At 44.0% G+C, this 19589-nt stretch overlaps 1 protein-coding gene across 1 annotated transcript in view; it reads left to right on the top strand.

Annotated features, from left to right (window-relative positions):
* SLC16A2 (solute carrier family 16 member 2) overlaps nt 1-19589 on the top strand; it is a 102504-nt gene that overhangs the window by 69093 nt on the left and 13822 nt on the right. The window contains exon 2 of the mRNA XM_083423809.1: nt 13591-13735. Within this exon, the coding sequence (XP_083279935.1) occupies nt 13591-13735 (145 nt within the window). The remainder of the gene's footprint in view (nt 1-13590; nt 13736-19589) is intronic.

Raw genomic sequence — 19589 nt, 5'->3', positions numbered from 1 at the left:
CTATCCCACCTTTCCTCCAAGGACCTCTCAGTGACATCATGGTTCTTCCCCTTGCCATTTTATCTTCTCATTCACCTTGTGGTGTAGATTAGGTTGAGAGACAGTGGGTGTCCCAAGGTCATCTACCCAGTGAGTTTCATGGCTAAGTGGGAGGATTTTATCTCTGATCTTCCGAGCCCTAATCTGGCACTCTAAGCACTACACAACACTGGCTTGTTTAATGATACATCATTTTATGGATTTGTAGTGATTATTAACTGAACTGTCAGTTAATATTTCATGTTGTTGCTGTTGTTTTTGATTTTGGATGGTGCACTTCCTTTCGGAGGGAAAAGTGGGGTAGAAATAAAATGAATGGATGATCCTTGAGGAGCACGTATAGTTCTGTCCAGGTCACTTGTTCTCAGGTTCCTGTTGCAAACAATCAAATATGAGAGGTATGCGGGTGGTGCTGTGGTTTAAACCACTGAGCCTCTTGGGCTTGCTGATCGGAAGGTTGGTGGTTCAAATTTGCATGATGGTGGTGAACTCCCATTGCTCTGTCCCAACTCCTGCCAACCTAGCAATTCGATTGCACACCAGTGAAAGTAGATAAATAGGTACCGCTGCAGCAGGAAGGTAACAGCATTTTCATGTGCTCTAGCTTCTGTCACGGTTTTCCATTGCACCAGAAGCAGTTTAGTCAGTGGCGTAGCGTGGGGGGTGCAGGGGGGGCCGGCCGCACCGGGCGCAACATCTGGGGGGGGCGCTCGCACTCGTAGCTCTCTGCCCCTACCTGGCTCACTCACTCTCTCTCACTGCAGTGCTGGCTGTGCAAATCCGATCTGAGCCGCCGTGTCGCCGCCCACTGTGGAGGGGAGGGTGCCAGGCGTGCGGTGTGGTGCGGAGAGAGAGCGAGGGACTATCTGGGGGAGGGACAGTGTAGCGGGGAGGGGGCGCAAATTACTTGCCTTGCCCCGGGTTAGGGGGCGCAAATTACTTGCCTTGCCCCGGGTGCTGACAACCCACGCAACGCCACTGGTTTAGTCATGCTGGCCACATGACCCGGAAAGTCGTCTGTGGGAAAACAACGGCTCCCTCAGCCTGAAGTGAGATGAGTGCCACAACCCCATAGTCGCCTTTGATTGGATTTAACCATCCAGGGGTCCTTTACCTTTACCTTTACTTTATGCCATAGGTGCAAATAAGAACATAAGAAGTGCCTCTTGGATGAAGCCAATCTGGTTCAGCATCCTGTTCTGACAATGGCCAGTCAGACGCCTGTGGGAAATCTGCAAACAGAACTCAGGCATAACAGCCCTCTCCTCTCTTGTGGTTACTTCACTACCAATCACATGTGTTTTGTTCCGCTACCCTGGAGGAGGGAGCAAATTCCATAGTCCAGGGGTTAGCAAACTTTTTCAGCAGGAAGCCGGTCCACTGTCCCTCACACCTTGTGGGAGGCCAGACTATATTTTGGGGGGGAAAGAAAGAAGAAAGAATGAATTCCTATGCCCCACAGATGCATTTTAAAATGCAGTGATGCATTTTAAATAAAAGGACACATTCTACTCTGTAAAAGCATGCTGATTCCCGGACCATCCGCAGGCCGGATTTAGAAGGCGATTGAGCCGGATCTGGCCCCTGGGCCTTAGTTTGCTTACCCATGCCATAGTCTAACCACATCTTCTGTGAAATACATACTTTCTTTTCTCTGTCCTGAATCTTCAAGATGGTGTGAACATTCCCCCCCCCCCCCAGCTTCAGGGAAACGCTGGTGCCTTTGTGACATCAGCCAAGTTTACTTTACTCAACTAACTTTTTATCATTGGCTGGATCTGTTTGAAGCCATTAAGCAAACTCATCTAACAGAATTTCTAACATGCTGTTCAAAGCTTGTTGCTAATACGGTCTTCCTGTTACTTCCTTGTCCTGGGAGATGTTGGAAGCATCCCTTAAGATCTTGCCAAAGAACCAAAACAACTACGTAGTCCTCCCAGTTTCCTACCATGTAGTATTTCATTGATTTCCCTCTCTTTTGGTATTTTCTAAAAGAGTTACAGAGCAATTAGAATCAACAGGCAGCAAGATAATTACCGTAAATGCAGGATTTGATTATTTAGTGGGGTGTGTACATAATTAGTAAAGCGAGACCACTCTGGAAATTCACTTGCCCCAGGTTGTGCAGATGTACCATGTTCTTCCCTGGATTGAACTCAGGGGCCACCAGTTCTGTGCTGGGCAAAGCACTGGTTGGCTGGAACTCAGCGATGTCAAAACTCACCTCCCCAAAACAGTTATTCCACATAACTGTTGGGGATAGGGGCAAGACAGAGTAATCAATCAGTCTCAGTGGGCCCAGTGGTTCAGTGGGTAGGGGTTCTTTCCTATTAACACCAAGGCTGTGGCTTCAGTGCCCATGGGAGTACCTTCCTTAAGGATGGCCCATTGGCCAAAAGCAAAGTCATCTGAAATTAAAAATCCAGTTAATTTCAATGGTTTCAAATCAATTGGAATTCAAGTGGGCCAAGCCCTAGGCTTCAAACAATCCATAGACCAGTGTTCCCCAACCTAATGCCCTCCAAGTATTTTTGACTACAGCTCCTATTAACCCTGACCGTTGACCATGCTTGCTGATCAACTGTGTCCCAAAACTTCTCAAGGGACCAGACTGGGGAAGGCTGCCATAGACTGTACCTACCCCATGTTCAAAAGCAAAGTTCTGTTCCTCAGATGAGTTACGGCCATGGGAATGGTGAGTCGGCCAACTAATAATTGGCTATCCATGGAAGGAACATAGCAATCCTTCCTCAATTAAAGGAAGGATGTTGCAGTTCTGTGCTAGGTAGAACCAACCACCAGCAAAGTGTTTGAAAATTCCTTTCCCCCCTTTTTTAAGAGCAGGGACGGGAGATGATCCATTGAAATCTTACTTACGCAACTGCTGAGTCTCCAGGGATATTGGCAGAGACATCTGTCAGGAAGACATAGTTCAAAGGGATGAGCATAAAACAGGCAGCTCTTTCTATATACATAGTAAGAACAAAGGCTACCTAGGTGTGCAAAGCAAAATATTTGATCAACTGAAGGTCTGACTACAAGGGAGATGCAAAACTGATATCCAGAAGGACAGTTGCATTAGTCCACTGCAGCAAAAGTCAACATAGAGTCTTACAACACCTCAAAGACTAACAAATTTATTACATCATAAGCTTTTTGTGAAGTGGGATCCTCTTCATCAGATTCTGGGTTCTAATTCATTAAAGTTTGGAAAGTTTGTGCCACAATAAATGTAGTAGGCTGCAACCTGGACCATGTTGACTCAGAAGTAAGTCCTACTGAAAGCACTGGGTTTATTCCCAGGTAAATGGAATTGGATTACAGCCTTAGAATATATATTTGATTTGAATTAATTTTATAATGAAATGATTTTAGAATGTTGTATTATTTTATTGATGTTAGCTGCCCTGAGCCCGACTTCGGTTAGGGAAGGTGGGATATAAATAAAATTTATGATTATTATTAATTTATTATAGTTTATAAAGTGCAACTGAACTCCTCGGTTGTTGCTTTTTGCTGCATTTAAATACAAAAAACCTCTGAAAAACAAAGTCTGAGAAATGCAACTGTATTGTTCACCCTAAGCTATTGTATCCAGGTGATGTTGTTCCATACACAATAAGCTGCATTGACATATTCCCTGTGCTGAGAATGAAAGTCATGTTAGCCAAACCCTCGATGTGTGTGGCAGCTTTGATCTGTCACTCTGCAATTCCAGTGGCTCAAAAGCTCGTACCCTGTGTGGGCCTGCCATGTCTTTCCAAGCCTCAAACTTATCTCCACAACGACCAGATTTTAACTTGGTCAGCCAGCAGTTTTTACCAGAAACCATAATTCAGGTCAGCTTCATACCTAATTTGAGCTCTCTTAGGAAAACATGGTTTCAGACAGATTTGTCTCTTGGGATGGTGGAAATGAAATTCAGGGATTGTTGACCTCACACATTTGCAACTCGCCAGAAAGCTCTCGCCAAGAAAACTGCCTGACTTGGCAGGCTGCAGTGAGGGAGGAAAGGGCAATTCTTTCTTCCAGAAGCAACCTATCAAAATGCTTGGCATTTGCAGGAGCAACCCCTGGGGCATAGGAAAAGGTGCTTTTTGCACACCCCTGGTGACGGGATGTTGAATTTATGTGTGGGTGACTGAACTGAGCGTCCTCAAGATATGCTTTGGAAATGTGAATTCCCAATGTACCAAGGGACATAGCCACAGGATGGAGGACAGCTTGGAGTCCACCATCACTAAGGCTAAAGAGCCCGAGTGATGCGGTGCTTAGAGTTCTAGAATGGTGGACGTTGTCTTCCATGGAGGGCCATAGCTTCCCTACACCTGGATTACTAGTGTTGAACTAGGACCAGGGAGACCTTGAGGAGGGGTTCAGACTTGGGACTTTCTGCATGCAAAGCATCTGATCTGCCATGGAGCTGTGGCCTTTCCCTATTCAAAGGAAGCAGCATTATACTAAATCAGGCCACTGGTCCATCTAGCTCAGTATTTACACTGATGGGCAGTGGCTCTCCAGGGTCCTAGGCAGAGGAGTGCCCACGCCCTATCTGGAGATCCCAGTAACTGAGCCTGGGACCCTCTGCATTCAAAGCATATGTTCAATCAATGAGCTCTGGACTTCCCCTGGATCCCTAAGGTATAGGGCCAGTCCTCCCTGACCACACGCATCACCCTTGCCAGTCTAGTCTGACATCCTTCAAACCACAGTGCCTTACCCAACACAGTGCAGCCCTTATATAGGCACAGTGCCTTATATAGGCACACACAACAGTGCAGTGAAAACCTTAGTTTATGCCTGCCAGTCTCTGCAGCTGGTAGGAGCATCTCTGTGCTCCTGTTGCTCGCACATAGGGCAAAAAAGGTGGGAGCAATATTTTAAAGCAGCAGCGCCGGTTTGGGCAAACTCACAATTTTGGGTGCAAGCACGCAATCCTCCTTTACATGGAGAATAGGGCTACCAATGGCCACTAGCCAGGATGGCTATGCTCTGCCTCCACATTTGGGCACAGTCATGCTTCTGAGTACTAGTTGCTGGAAACCACAGAAGGGGAGGATGCTCTTGTACTGAGTCCTGCTTGCAGGTTTCTCACATGCATCTGGTTGGTCACTGTGAGAACAGGATGCTGGATTAGATGGACCACTGGCCTGATCTAGCTGGGCTTTTCTTAAGTTAGCCTTTTCTCAGGGCAAGCTCTCAAACACAGTTCCACAAGTTTGCAGTGTGGTTCAGCTCAAATTGTGGGGCAACCTTGTCTGGGGCAAAGCCACTTGGCTAGGTCCTGTGCTGTCTCTCCCCCCCCCCCATTCCCTGGAGTAGCATTGTGACTATTTTTAAAAAAATATGTTTTCAGCCTTTTTAAAAATAAGACTGAGTGTATAGGCAGACATGTGCCCCAAGTCAGACTTGCACCACAGGTGAAGAATCTGCTGAACTTCCAGAAAACACCCAGTCACTGTTCTCTAAGCAGATCCCTGCCTAGATAAGATAAGATGACTGGGATGAAAGCTTAGCATAAGGTTATTTTGCCTGGCAAATCCCCAAGTGAGAGATAGAAAGGGGGGTGGGGTGTTGCATCCTCTGAGGATCAAAATTCAGCACATCATGTTTCCCTCTCTTTGCATTTGAAGTCCATGGGCCAGAGAGGCAGTCAGGATGCTTGATAAGCAAAAGTGCTGTTGAGATGCTGTGAAATAGTTTGGCTATTCTTGGTTCCTTCCCCCTCCCAGTGGACAGCTTGATGATGGTAATAAAAGTCTTTAGTGAATAACAACAACCCTCTTTTATTGGTCTTTACATTCCTTCTTAATCTGCTGTAATACGCCTAAGAATGGAACATTGAGTGTGGTTTGCTAGACCTGCTTGGACGCTGGTTGGCTTGTGACAGGGGTGCCCCCTCCCTCCCGTCTACAAAGTTATATATGAAAATTGAAATCAAAAGTCCAGTGAATGCTCTGTAGCCAACCTGTTTTCTAAACAAATTAGAATTAGTTTCTAGAAACCAGTAATTCCCCCTATAGAATGTGGGGCCCACAACAACAAAATTGCTGTGTCCTCACCTTCCTAAGATGAGTGTTTCTGTTCAGAGTTGTATGTATACAGTACAGGGTTTTATGGGGTGTTAGGAGAGGGTTAATACCTCTGTCGGAGGACACATCATGTTCCTTCAGGGGTAGTTTGTCCATCCTGGGTCCCCACCCTGCACTCAGCTCTCACCTGTGGCTGCTAGAAGCTGTCAGCAGGCGACAGCGGCCACACCGGAAACAGCTTCAACTGGCCAGCTAAACTGGCCAGCTAAACCAGGTGAGGGTAGCCGATGGATCTCAAACCCTCAGTGATTTAAGGACTTCCCCTGCATGTGAAGACAGGTTCCTGCAGATTGAGCAAACAAGACCCAATAGTGGGTCCACTGTTGAAGAAGTTGGTTTCTGCACATACTGTAGAGGGAAATGATGGGCAAATGAAACTCATCAACCTGGGGAGGTAGCTCATCTAGGAAAATGGAAACTGGTCCTAAACCTCTTCTGCCTTGCAGGATATTTTTGGGATAAGAGGCTAAGGAGTAAACCCTACGCAAATCCAGAGTGGAGGCCTTGTATGCCTCCTTCTGGCAACTCCTGCAGGCACATTGGTGCCTAACGTATTGCTCTGCTTTTCTTTGGACCACATCAGTGAGGCTGAGAAGGGGTTCTTGTTGGCTTGGCAGCCCAGGACCTCCACACACTGCCCAGGCTTGCGCCCCAGGGAGGTCACTGGTGCTGCTAATGCAGTGGTTTGACTTCACTCCCAGAGGTGCACTCTGATGTCTCTCAAGATAGATGGATGCAAAGACATGTTCAGGATTCCAGCTAGCTAGTTCCCCCTGCATTCCATCTCCAGTCTCCCAATTTTCTTTCCCAAACAAACACAAAACATTCCACGGCTCTGGGAAAAGCTGTTTTCACTGGGCTACTCCTGAAACATCTGGAGAACACCATGTTGGCTACCCTGTCTCTCTCAAAGCCTTAATTGGTAATGCTGATGATTGAACACATGTGCAAAGCATGTGCTCTACTCATATTCTCAAATTACTTGCAGAATTACACATACTCAGAGGAGGCTTCCCCTTGCAACCCAGCTTGAATCACTGTTCTGGTTTTGTCTCCTTCTAATCAGGAGACATCCTTAGAACAGTTACACGGGTCCTGAAATGTAAGAATGAAGTAAGGCTTTCAATGTAAACCTTTTGCAGGTGTTAAAGAGAAGGTTGCCTCTGGTTCAGAAGAAAAGCATTCCAGAAGATTAGTGATGGCACAGGGGAACTGTTCTAGTCAGTGGTTTCCAAACTTTCTTGGGAATGTTTTCCCCCTTAGTTCCATAAACTCATCCCCATTGGCCCCTACCTTGTATTATTCAGAACAGTGATTTGCTTGACCCCCTAAAGAAAATAATAGCCCAATGAAATTCCAAACAGTAACAATTAATTGCACATTTATTTAAAATTTGATTAAAACTATTTAGTATAATTAATTTATCCACCTCTCCCTTGCCTCTTAGTGCCCCTCTAGGTAATCCTGCTGAAGGTGGGACCTCACCCATTGGGAACCACTTCTCTAGTTCTTCCCCCCTGACATCAGTTGTAATACCCTAAGCAGCTCACAGTTGTTTCATTCTATTTCTGCATCCGTCTGATGGAATTGCAAGATGGGAAGTGGTTGGGGAAATTCATACAATGGATGAGGCCTGCGACAGGATGTCGTGCACTTGCCTGCTGATCCTCCAGTGAGCATGCTCCCTTCCCTGTCCTTAGGGGGAAACCACTAATCCAAGAAACAGATGCCTTCCCACTATTTCTCTAGAGGTCAATTTATGATGAATGAAAAGACTTGTTGCAATAAACACAGAGGGCAATTTTTAATGGTGGTGTTTTTGTAGCAGTGTTGAGCAAAAATGCCCAAGGAGATTTGAGGTTTTGCCTTAAAACAATTCCTTCCTTTTCCTTTTTTGTTCCTGTTCCTGGAAAAACAAGTCAGTAAAAAATTAATTATCCATTGTACAGATGGTTTGTCTCACTTAACAGGGCTGCATTTGCAAATATCCAGCCCTAATATCTATAGCTGCTGGATACAGTTATCTCAGCAAGCAATTAGACTGGCTTGTGCCTTCATCTAGGGCAGCAGGTTTGGGAAAACTTTGGGCCCTTGCATGCTGCTGAATGATATCTCCCATCTTCCTTGGCCATTGACCTTGTTTGGTGGGGTTGATGGGAATTGTAGTTCCGTAACCTCTGGACAGTCAAAGGTTCCCCCCACCTTATCCAGGGGCGTGGCCTGAAGACATCTGCTGAGGAATCTTGCAGAATATAAGGAGGTTTGGGTCTGGTCAGTGCCCAGATAAAAGACCTCCTAGAAACTGTGCATACCACCTTGAATACTTTTCTGAAAGAAAAGTATGATGATTCTACTACTAATGATAATCAATTAACAATGATATATATAATTATGAAAGAGTGGGAATAATTTGTTAATGAAAAGGTAGATGTTGCATGTATAAACATGAGATGGTGAAATTCTATAAGTAAGGACTTCAACTCAGTAATAAAGGACATAAGAGGAGCCACCTGGATCAGGCTATTGGCCCATCCATCTAGTCCAGCATCCTGTTCTCACAGTGACCAACCAGATGCCCATGAGAAGCCTGCAAACTGGACGCGGGCACAAGAGCCCTCTCCCCTCCTGTGGTTTCCAGTAACTAGTATTCAGAAGCATTTCTGCCTCCAAACTGAGGCATTCCCTTCACACCAAGGGAGAAGGGGTGAGGGAAGATCTACATCAGGAACAAGGAGGGAAGAAAGATTGACGGGAACTGCTGCCCATGTGGACACTGCTGCCTGAGGTGGTTGCCTCACCTTGCTTAGTGGATGGGCCAGCTAGCCCTGGCAAGTAGCCATCAATAGCTCTCTCCTCCATGAATGCACCCAGTCCTCTTTTAAAGGTTGGTGGCCATCATTGCCTCCTGTTGGAGCGAGTTCCATAGTTTAGCTATGCACTGCCTGAAGGAGGACTTCCTTTTATGTATCCTGGATCTTCCAACATTCAGCTTCATTGACTGTCCATGAGCTCTGGCATTATGAGAGAGAGAAACTGTTCTATATCTGCTTACTCCATGCCATGCATAATTTTATAATCTTCCATCATGCCACCTCTGACTCGTCTTTTCCCTAAATTAGAAAGTACCTCATTCTTCGGCCAAAAAGTCTCTCAAAGTGACATATGTGCAATCAAGTAAAACAAGACAGTTCTGCCTGCAGGCTTATAGTCTAAAAGCATGACATGCAAGGGGGAAGGAGCAGAGAGTGAAGGGAAGGGAAAGCAAATTCAGGTACCAGTTCTTAGATGGTATTATTATACTGACCAGCTGGCACAGAAGCTCACCAAATGCCAACTGTGCCATGTTAAAAGGACCAGACACTTAATCTTGTCATGCTTTGTTCAAAGCATCACAGTTTGCATAGCAACAAATGACTTCTTCTGTGATGGCTGATCATATGGAAAAACTTCAGTCCCTGTGTGACACGGACTTAACATGGTTATCAGTAAGCATCATTTCTTCTCTGCATTATTCTGGGTATCCTTGCCAAAGTACACATTCCTCACTGAACAACAAATCTGGGCAGAAGACATGGCCTGATAAATACTGCTATCAGTATTGTAAAGTTGAATGGAGTTTCCCTCCCAATTTTCATCAGTTTCAGCCAGCAAATACAACTTCTACAAATTGGAGGCCATAGACCAGTGGTCTTCAGCAGGTGGGTTGGGACCCATTACCCAGTCATAGACTGATTTTAACAGCAACACTACAAATACACAGTAAAAAATGAAGCTATAGATTCTGAAATGCTTGTTTGGGTTAGAAGTTAAAGGTCTGAAGAAGCTGAAGACTACTGTTTCAGAACAGCCACCCCAATCTGGTGCCCTACAGTTGTTTTATACTATAACTCCCATCAGCCCCAGCCTGAAACATCTGGAGATCACCAGATTAGGAACAGTTCTTCTACAGCCTTTCTCTCCCCCCCCCCTTAAGGGAAGGGGGGGAAAGCAAAACTTTCTGAACTCCAGGTCAATGGGTTTTGTGTGCATGCTTTTTTGGATCTTCTCCCATGTGACCAAATTTCAGTCCAACTCTTCATGTGTAAATCCTTCTTAATTGCATTCTGAATCTGGTCCATTAAACTTAATATCTCAAGAAGCTTTTGTGTCAGTGTTTCTTGGACTAAATTCCCCCTTAACAACCACATCACAGGATGAATTTCAAACCATACAGAGACCATATAACATTTTACTGCTGCAGTTTCAATAGGCAGGAACATTTTTTGGAAGTATCCAATTTAATAAGTGGGCTCCAGCTTGCTTTTTCCAGCCTCACCCCCACCTACCCCACAACTGCACCTTTTCATATATATCTATTATTTGTAGTATTTTGGAAGTGAGCCACGTAATCCTATTAGGAGTACTTGATTACACTGTGTGCCCTGTTTGTATCCAAAAGAGCCACTTGCAGTAAAGGTTTGCCTCCCGTCTGCCCTTTCTCCGGTTGTATTTTACCCAGCCCAAACAGGAGCCCAGTTGGAGTGAAGTCGATCCCAGGGACCCCCTGCTGTGTCTCAATTATTGTCCTTTTTTAAAGCTTTCAATCTATTACAGGAAAGCCTTTGGCTAAATTGGTTTGGGGAGGGAAAATATAATTAATTTGAAAGATAATCTGCTCTCACAATGGAAGGTTTCTTTGTGCTGAGTGTCTGGGAAAAGGTTGGGTTGAAGAAAGCACTCTGGACATCTTAGCTTCCTTCTTAATTGGGCACTTGCTGTTCTCTGAATATCTTGAGGCGCGATGAGGACTGGCTGTACTGGGAGACCAAGTCATTTGCTGAATTCATGCAGTACAAACGGAAACTCATAACTACAGAACAACAAGACCATCCAGAGGCTGCATGGACAGACCCCTTCTTCAATTGATTTAATAGTACTTTTTTGTTTCAGATGTTAGGTGTGTTGATCTAGTTCAGCCTCTGCCAACCTGTGACCTTCCAGATGTTTTTGGATTCCGTCTCCTGTTAGTCCCAGCCCCAGCCTGGGAGTTGTAGTGCAGCAGCACCTAGAGGGCACCATGATGGGAAGGCTGAGCTATTAGGCAAGGCAGCATATCCAAAGGTAGCACCCCATCAGCCAAGTGATGAAAGTAGAAACCTGTTTCTTTGGACACCTGGAGAAAATATCTCACACAGGAGGCATAATATAGGTTTTAAGGGGAACAAAAAATGCAACATGCAGGCTTTAAAACTGAATTTTACAGGTAGTTCTGGTAGAAAGAAACAGCAACAGAGAGGTGGAGAAGGGAAATTTCATAGAATCATAGAACTGTAAGATTGGAAGGAGATCCTGAGGGTCATCTGTTGGCATTGTGTAGCAGCTATTGCATGAGCAGCTAAAAGAGATCAGAGCTGAGATGGATAAGATAGTGAATGAAAATAGACCAGAGAAAGATGAGATGGAAAATGAGGTTAAGGAAAACACAGAACTTTTAGAGAATATTATTGATAAAGGACTGCCAGAACAGGGAGAGCAAAATGTTAAAGTTGGTGGCAATTGATGATAAAATTGTGAGGATCTTCACACAGGTGCTCTTGTGTGAATAAAGGTGAAGGGTTTATTGCTTCTCAACATGGAGGAATGGTTGTTGAAGTTATTGGAGGTAAAGTTCTTGTGCTGGACTGGAGGGTGATTCTTGTTGATGTAAATTGATAATAACAATTGAGGAACCCATATTTTGTGTGGAAAGGAAAATGAATGGACTTGAGATGTTTGGGTCTGAAGGTTGGGAAAATATCACCTAAAAGGTGGAGGAACAGCTGGATGTCATCGTGGAGTGAATAATTGGAATACTTTGAATAATCTTTTTATATGTATCTGACAAACAGAGAATCAGAAGCCCTTTTTCTTTTGATTTTTGATTTTTGCTTTTTTCTGTTTTCATTCTTTTATTACTTTTATCTTTCTTCTCTTTCTTTTGTTCCCCTTGCTGTGTGTGGGTGTGGGTGTGTGGGTGTGGGTGTGTGTCCTCTACTCTGGGTCATTGAAAGGATTGTATGCACATGAAGGTGATGGCTGGTTGATGAAGGACCCTGTGCGAGAGGCAGGGAAGGGAACATCTCCCAGAGTGGGAGGCTGGGAGAAGAAAGGGAAGCTCCCAGGTGAGAGCTAGGAGGGTCATAGGATTATAGAATCATAGAGTTGTAGAGCTGGAAGGGACCCTGAGGATCATCGGGTCCAACCCTCTGAAAGGCAAGAATATGTAACTGTCCCATGCGGGGATCGAACCTGCAACCTTGGCATTATCAGCATCACACTCTAACCAGTTGGGTCCACCCCCTTCTGTGTGAGACAAGGATTAAGATCTACCTTTCAGAGAGGGCTTTGAATTTTCTTCACTCTTTTTCTTCTTCTTTTTTTAGATTAATATGTTTTTTATTGCATTGTATGATGGAAAAGTTTCCCCAAAAAATTATTTGGAAAAAAAGAATTTTGTTTCTTGTCATTTGAATCTATTGGCTTTTGGAACTCTCCTGACATCACACCTGTCACTGGTCCTTCTTCACACCTTGATTGTTTTTGCATGGCTGAAATCTTTAACTCTGTTAATATTGATTTATTTCATAAAATTTATTTGCAGCTTGATTGTAAAAAAAATAAACAGCTCAAAAAACTCAAAGCGATTTATGAAAATAACAAAACAATATTTTTTCCCGTAAAAGCAGTCAAAAACAGCTATTTAATACATAAAAAATAATAATTAAAATCAATGATAAGCTAAAACATGAGTGCTGCCACATTAAAATATTGAGTTCTTACAAATACGGATTGGTTAATATGTGGCACTTAGACCAGGGCCAGTTTTATGAGTCGAAGTGGTCAACTGGGCATATATGGGATAAGGCATCTCAGGGAAGCTGGTTCCAAGTTGTGAAGGGATTTGTATACTTTTAGTTAACGTTTTGAACTTGGCCAGGCAGAAAATTGGCAACCAGCACAAGTCTCTGAGCACAGGTGTTATATGCTGGCAAGGTCTCACTCCTGTCAGCAATCGTGCTGCAGCATTCCGCACTAGCCGCAGCTTCTAGGTCCAAGTGCAAGGGAAGCCCCATGAGGAGCACATTGCAATAATCCAGTCTTGAAGTCCTCAGAACATGAACTACCGCCTGATACTAATGCCTCTTGCTTGTCTGGATGAAGGATAGAGAGGAGTTTGTGTGTAGAAAGCCTCCTGCAGAAAGGTAGCATTTACTGCTTTTCCTGCAGTTTTGTGCCTGGCCCCGCCCACTTCTGGGAAGGCTGCCCACAAGGGAAAGTGACCCTTGGGAGGAAAAAAATGTTACCCATCACTGGTCTGGAGTCTAAAAGGACTTAACTGCACCTTGGCTTCTTTACCGCCATTGATGCCCAACTGGATCTTGCTTTTATCAGGTGCCGTTCTCACCTTCCTCTCCTCCCATCTCTCTTTTCCCATCTGCAGCCTGGGTTGGATCCTTGGGCATGGGGATGATATTCTTCTGCTCTCCTATCGTGAGCATCTTCACCGACCGGATCGGCTGCAGGACGACGGCTGCCTCGGGAGCAGCCATCGCTTTCATAGGGCTCTTCTCCAGCTCCTTCACCAAGTAAGTCTTCAGAACTTTGATCCTGCATCACTGTCCAGCATTAATGTCTGGTGTGAATTGTGCTTTAGGGCTCTTCTTATATTCTGTTACCAAACCAAGGCAATTGGTGTTTTAGCGAAGAAGAAGAAGAAGAAGAAGAAGAAGAAGAAGAAGAAGAAGAAGAAGGACCTGTGCACTGTGTTTTTCTCTTCCTGATTGTCACTTTAGATCAGCTGCAGAGGTCCACTTGCAATGCAGAGGTCCACTTTAATGGAGCATAATGGCAACTAGCCACGAGGGTTATAAGAATAAGAATTTATTATTTCTACCCTGCCCATCTGGCTGGGTTTCCCCAGCCACTCTGGACAGCTTTCAACAGAACATTAAAAACAGAATAAAACTTCAAATATTAAAAACTTCCCCAAACAGGGCTATGCTCTGCCTTCCATGGTTGGAGGCAGTATCCTTCTGAATACCGGTTTCTGGGAACCACAGGACAGGAGAGTGCCCGTGTGCTTGGGTCCTGCTTGCGGGTTTCCCACAAGAATCTGGTTAGCCACTGTGAGTACAGTGTTGGGGCTAGATGAGCCATTGGCCCAATCCAGCAGCTGTTTCTTATGGGATAATGCTAGAAAAAGCCAGTTTGTGGCATTCATCTTAGATGGTCCATCCCATGCATACAAGCAACCATCTGAAGTGCCTGATTCTGTTGACACCCTTCAGAGCGGCATGCATTTGCAGAATGTTGCACATTCAGGAAACTCAGCCTAAGTAGGGGTGCAAGTTGAGGGCCCAGGAGAAAATATTGTCCTGTGTACCTGGCTCTAGCCAGCCTGAAACATAGAGCCTTCTAGTTATTTTAGAGACTTGCAAAGGGCACCTTTCCCCTCTTCTCCACCTCATCCAACCTCCTCCTGCGCCCCATCCACCCTTGGTGCTGTGCAGTATAGTGCAAAATGGCTCAGGATCCAAGCTGTCTGCCTGATATTTGGGTTTATTGTTGCTACTAAGATGCAAGAGGAAAGGATATATTTCAACCTCATCACATACACATTCCCTTCACAACCCTACTGCTCAACCCCAGGGTATTATTAGGCTCAGCCAGCCTAGTTCTCTCTTCCCCTTCTCCTCATTTACCCGACCCCAGCTGACTCTCAGTGTCCTTCAGCCATAAACGCAATTCTTAGGCTTGCACAGCCCGCCTAACTGTAAACCCTTTGGTTGTTTCAATGAAGTCCTATTCAGAGCAAACCCACTGAAATGGATAAACCTAGTCAGTCATGTCCATTAACTTTAATTTTATTGGTTTTTCACATAATGCAATAGAAGATTCAAAATGTAGAACAAATAGGAAAAAAGGATAAAATCCTGGAAGTAAATAAAATAGTATACCTAATAGGAGATAAGGTAACAAGAAAGGAGAGGCAATGCACATCAAATAAAGTGGCCCCATTATTTTCAATATAAGTATTATGTGTCCCAACAAGGAAGGTAGCAAAGTTTGTTGCAATAGCTTGCATTGATGTAGGAGATGATTACTTCTACAGGGTCTGGTTCTGCTATTCCATTCTTAGCTCATACGTGAGTCCAGGATTTTAACGAAGCGGTTGGGCAAGTCATATGAATCCCATCTCCCCCAAATCAAAGGCAGCAGCAAGAACAGAACTTCCTGTCATTGACATTCAGTCTGAACCCAGAAGTTCCCTCTTCATGCAGTGAGGAGTTGCCTTTCTTTTATGTTGTGCTGCAGCATTCTGCACTAACTGCAGCTTCTAGATCAAGCACAAGGGAAGCCCCACTTAAAACACATTGCAGTAATCTTGTCTCCAAGTAATATTCTCTTACTATATAAAATTAAATCTGCCTGCCTAGGGAGTACTCTGAGTATGCAGAAACTTTCAGTCAGCCTTGTTTTGCTTTGAAATTTACAAGCATTCAGCCACCTATGTTCAAATGTTTAGTGACATAAAACTTTTCCCATGTCTTTTAGAGCATTTTAACCACTGTGGTGCTGCTCTTAAGATGTTGTGGCCTATAACTCTCATTGTCCTTGGCCATTGACCATCCATGCTGGTTGAAGATGTTGACTGTGGTAGTCCAAAACATTTAGAGAGGACCATCACGGTGGTTACCCTGGTTTAAGCTTTTAGTGCCAGTTCAATTCTAGAGGGACTTGGGCCCAACAACAAGTTCGGCTGAAGCAGGATCAGCATCTTCTGAAAGCCTCTTGGGTCCTTTCAGGGATTGTCCACACTTGACTTATCCTCTGCCCAGAAAGCAGGGGTCCAAGTGGTTTCCTCCTTCCCCGCTCCTTTCCTAGGGAAAACCTGCTCTTCAGTGCTCAATCAGAGCAAATGTCAATCCGGAGAAAACCTGAATTGCCAATAATAGCCATCTGCCTACTTGGAAATAGACCATCTTCTCTGAACTATAGCCCAGATGGCCACATCCTTCAGCTTTCAAAAGAATATTTTTTTTCTGCCACACTAAAGTCATTAATAACTGCTAAACACAGCATTAACATAAAAAAACAGAGGAGGTTCATGTTTTTATGTAAGCCAGAACACAATGACAAATGGCCCTTGCAAGCTTTGCTTGGCTATGCATACTAAAAGGAAACATCAGGATATTAAATGGGTTTTTAGCGAAGAATGCATTCTTGCCATAAAATACTTATTTTCCCCTCAGCAATGTGCTGTTCCGACCAAAACACAGAGTTCTTTTTCTGTTTATTTTTAGGGTTTCAAAATGTCTGAGGCTTTCATGCTTGCTGCAAGTTGCAGGTTAGATTTTCAACAGATTTACAGGCCAGCACAATTGAAACCATTCAGTCTTCCTCTATCTTTGAAGCATCGTTGGGCGGCCAAGAATTCCATTCCATTTGTCCTTTATAACCTGTAACTCCTCCAGCCAAGCTTCAAATTATAGGCTATGACCAGAATCCTCAAGTTTAAAAAACACAACGCCATAAACTGCTGGAAAATAAGGGAAATAAATCATGTTGTTATGACTTGAGGTTGGGGGTGGGAATACCACTTTTATGTAACATTGTAAAGTATCTTAAAATCTCTGGATACAATCCAGCCATAATTAGGCACTGTTAAGAGATTATGTAAATGTTGACTTCATTGTATTGGCTTGTATTAAATTCAGATTTCATTTTCAACTCCACTCACTTCAAGCAAGAGAGCTAAGCACTTATTGTAAACAAGTGGTATTTTTTTTAAAAAAAGGAGAATAAAAAACTAAAGACATGTTTAAAGTGTCCCACTGAAATCATTAAGATTAAAATGCCACATCTTTGGCTAGATCCCACCCAGTATTCAGCTCCAGAAGAGAAACCAGGCAAGATATTGCCCAACTAAAGCCTTAAAAGTACAGTCGTACCTTGGTTTTCGAACAGCCTAGTTCTCAAACGTTTTGGCTCCCGAACGATTGAAACCCGAAGTGACTGTTCTGGTTTTCAAGCTTTCTTTCGGAAGCCAAACATCCGATGGGACTTCCACAGCTTCCGATTGACTGCAGGAGCTTCCTGCAGCCAATCAGAAGCCATGCTTTGGAAGTCGAATGGACTTACGGATCAGATTCCATTCGACTTCCAAGGTACGACTGTATAGTGACATTGGAGAGATAATCTAATCATGAGGGCAAGGCAGAGGACTCCTCCACACTGCTGTCGTTACTGCAGCTGCCTTCTGCAACATGTTCTTGACACAATAGTGCATTAATGGTGGATTTGTTCCGCTTTACTACTTGTTCTGCAATGCTTCCCCAATGCTACCACATTATTGCTATCAAGAGGGATTGCAGCATGACAAAAGTGGGCCAAAAAACCCCCCTCAGAATTTTTTATTTATTTACTGGGAAGTTTTAGAATGTGTACTGTTTGGCTACGAGGCAGTATGACTGGCCCAGAACATTTGCAGGCCAAACATCCTTGAAAGTGGGGGTTAATTTTTAACACAGAAAGTTTCCTTATACCAATTCAGTTCATCTAGTCAAGTATTGTCTGGTCCTGATTGACAGCAGTTCTCCAGTGCCTCTAGAAGGGTCTGTTTCAGCCCTGTCACATGAGTGGTGGTCTTTTTGTAACTAAAGGTGCTAAGAATTGGACCTATTATTTATGTGTGTTGCAACTCAGCTATAATACCTGTTACCTGATACTCTTTGAGATGGCATGGAGTTATAAATGGATGACATGGAGTAAGATGACACCTCAGCGTGCAGTACCACTTTCTGTACAATACTCCCCCAATTCTTGGTAGTTCCTCCACCCTCAGAAGCTTGAATGTGTTTGCATACCCTCCAACATTTCTCCAATGAAAATAGGGACGTGTTGTTGTTGTTACTATTATTATACCCCACCCATCTGACTGGGTTGCCCCAGCCACTCTGGGCGACTTCCAACATATATAAAAGCATGATAAAAAAATAAACATAAACAAACTGCCCTATGCAGGGTTGCCTTCAGGTATCTTCTAAAGGTTGTATAAGTTACTTATTTCCTTGGATCAGGGGTTGCATAACTCCAAACCCTCTCACATTTTTCCAGTGAAAATAGGGACGCCCTAAGGGAAAACGGGACATTCTGGGATCAAATCAGAAGCGGGGCATCTTCTGTAAATCTGGGACTGTCCCTGGAAAATAGGAACACTTGGAGGCTCTGTGTTTTGTGACACAGTAGAGTGCATTTTCCATGGTAGCTCTTCAACTGTGGAACTCCTTTCTCATGAAGGTGCATCTGTCCCCCTCATTATACAGCTTCCGGACGATGCTGAAGACACATCTCTTTACTCAGACTTTTGACACTTGAGATACATCTTTTTAGGGACCAACTTATTTATGTAATTTTAAGTTGTTTTAAGCTGTTTTTAATAATGCATAATTTTGTTGTACCTTAATTACTGTGACTCAGCCTGGGAAGGGCAGGTAATAAGAAAAAGAAAACACATACCCCATGGTCAACAGACTTGTGCTGCTTTGTCAGAGGTTTCAGATCATGTTCTGAGATGGCAAATTAGGCTTAGCTACCATGGGCTGTGGCTTTGTCATCTCAAGAAAACTAAGCAAAATCATTTACTTGAAGACACTTTCCAAAAGGGCCGATAGATCATGGACTGCACCGAATTTTGCCGAGGGTTGCACAGAATATTTGAGAATCTGCCAAGTACCTGCACCCCAGCAGGAGGTCTGCTAAGAACCTGCTGCAATGAGGAGGTAGATTCACTGAAGGAGGAGAGGCATGGAAGGCATCTTTCCCAAGGAGCCTAAAATCTGTGCTTTGCTTGATTCTGATGTGGGGCGTTGACTTCATTTCAGCTATCCTTGAAAACTTTCATTTTTGAAAGCTGAGCTGTGAGGGAAGAAGTGAGTGGAGATCTTAATCTGTTCTGGGATCTGTTCTCCATCTCTGCACATTGGCACAGTACAGTTTGCATTTTTATAGTACAGAGAAGAGTTTCGCCTTTGAAGTAGCTGAGCGCTGAAGCTGTTAGTGGCTGTGATGTTGTGCTTCTCCCAAGGTGTCTCTGATGTGGTTCTGGAAGAACTGAAAATTGGCTTTCAGGACAGCCTTTGAATAGCATCAGGTAGAAATTGTGTGTCTCTTTGTGCTTGAGTAGCCAAGGAGAAAGGCATGTCATGGAATAAATGATACCCTCATAAATGTTTTCTTAATTTCCTCTTGCCTCATTTCTTGTGGGCAGGACCACCTATACCTGCCTTATTAGGAGCAATTTATGAATGTTCTGTTTTTAGAAAAGAATAAGTTGTTGTTTTAAGTCAATTTCCTTCCACAGTACATTACAAGGCTCAACAGACAGAGCTTTGTTGAACTTTCTGCTGAAATGCAGAGTGGATGAAGCTGTATGATTCT

Source organism: Podarcis tiliguerta (assembly GCF_965153285.1).
Source record: "Podarcis tiliguerta genome assembly, chromosome: Z".
Classification (NCBI taxonomy): Eukaryota; Metazoa; Chordata; class Lepidosauria; order Squamata; family Lacertidae; genus Podarcis; species Podarcis tiliguerta.
The sequence above is the reverse complement of the archived record's forward strand: the minus strand, read 5'-3'. Positions and strand labels throughout refer to the sequence as shown.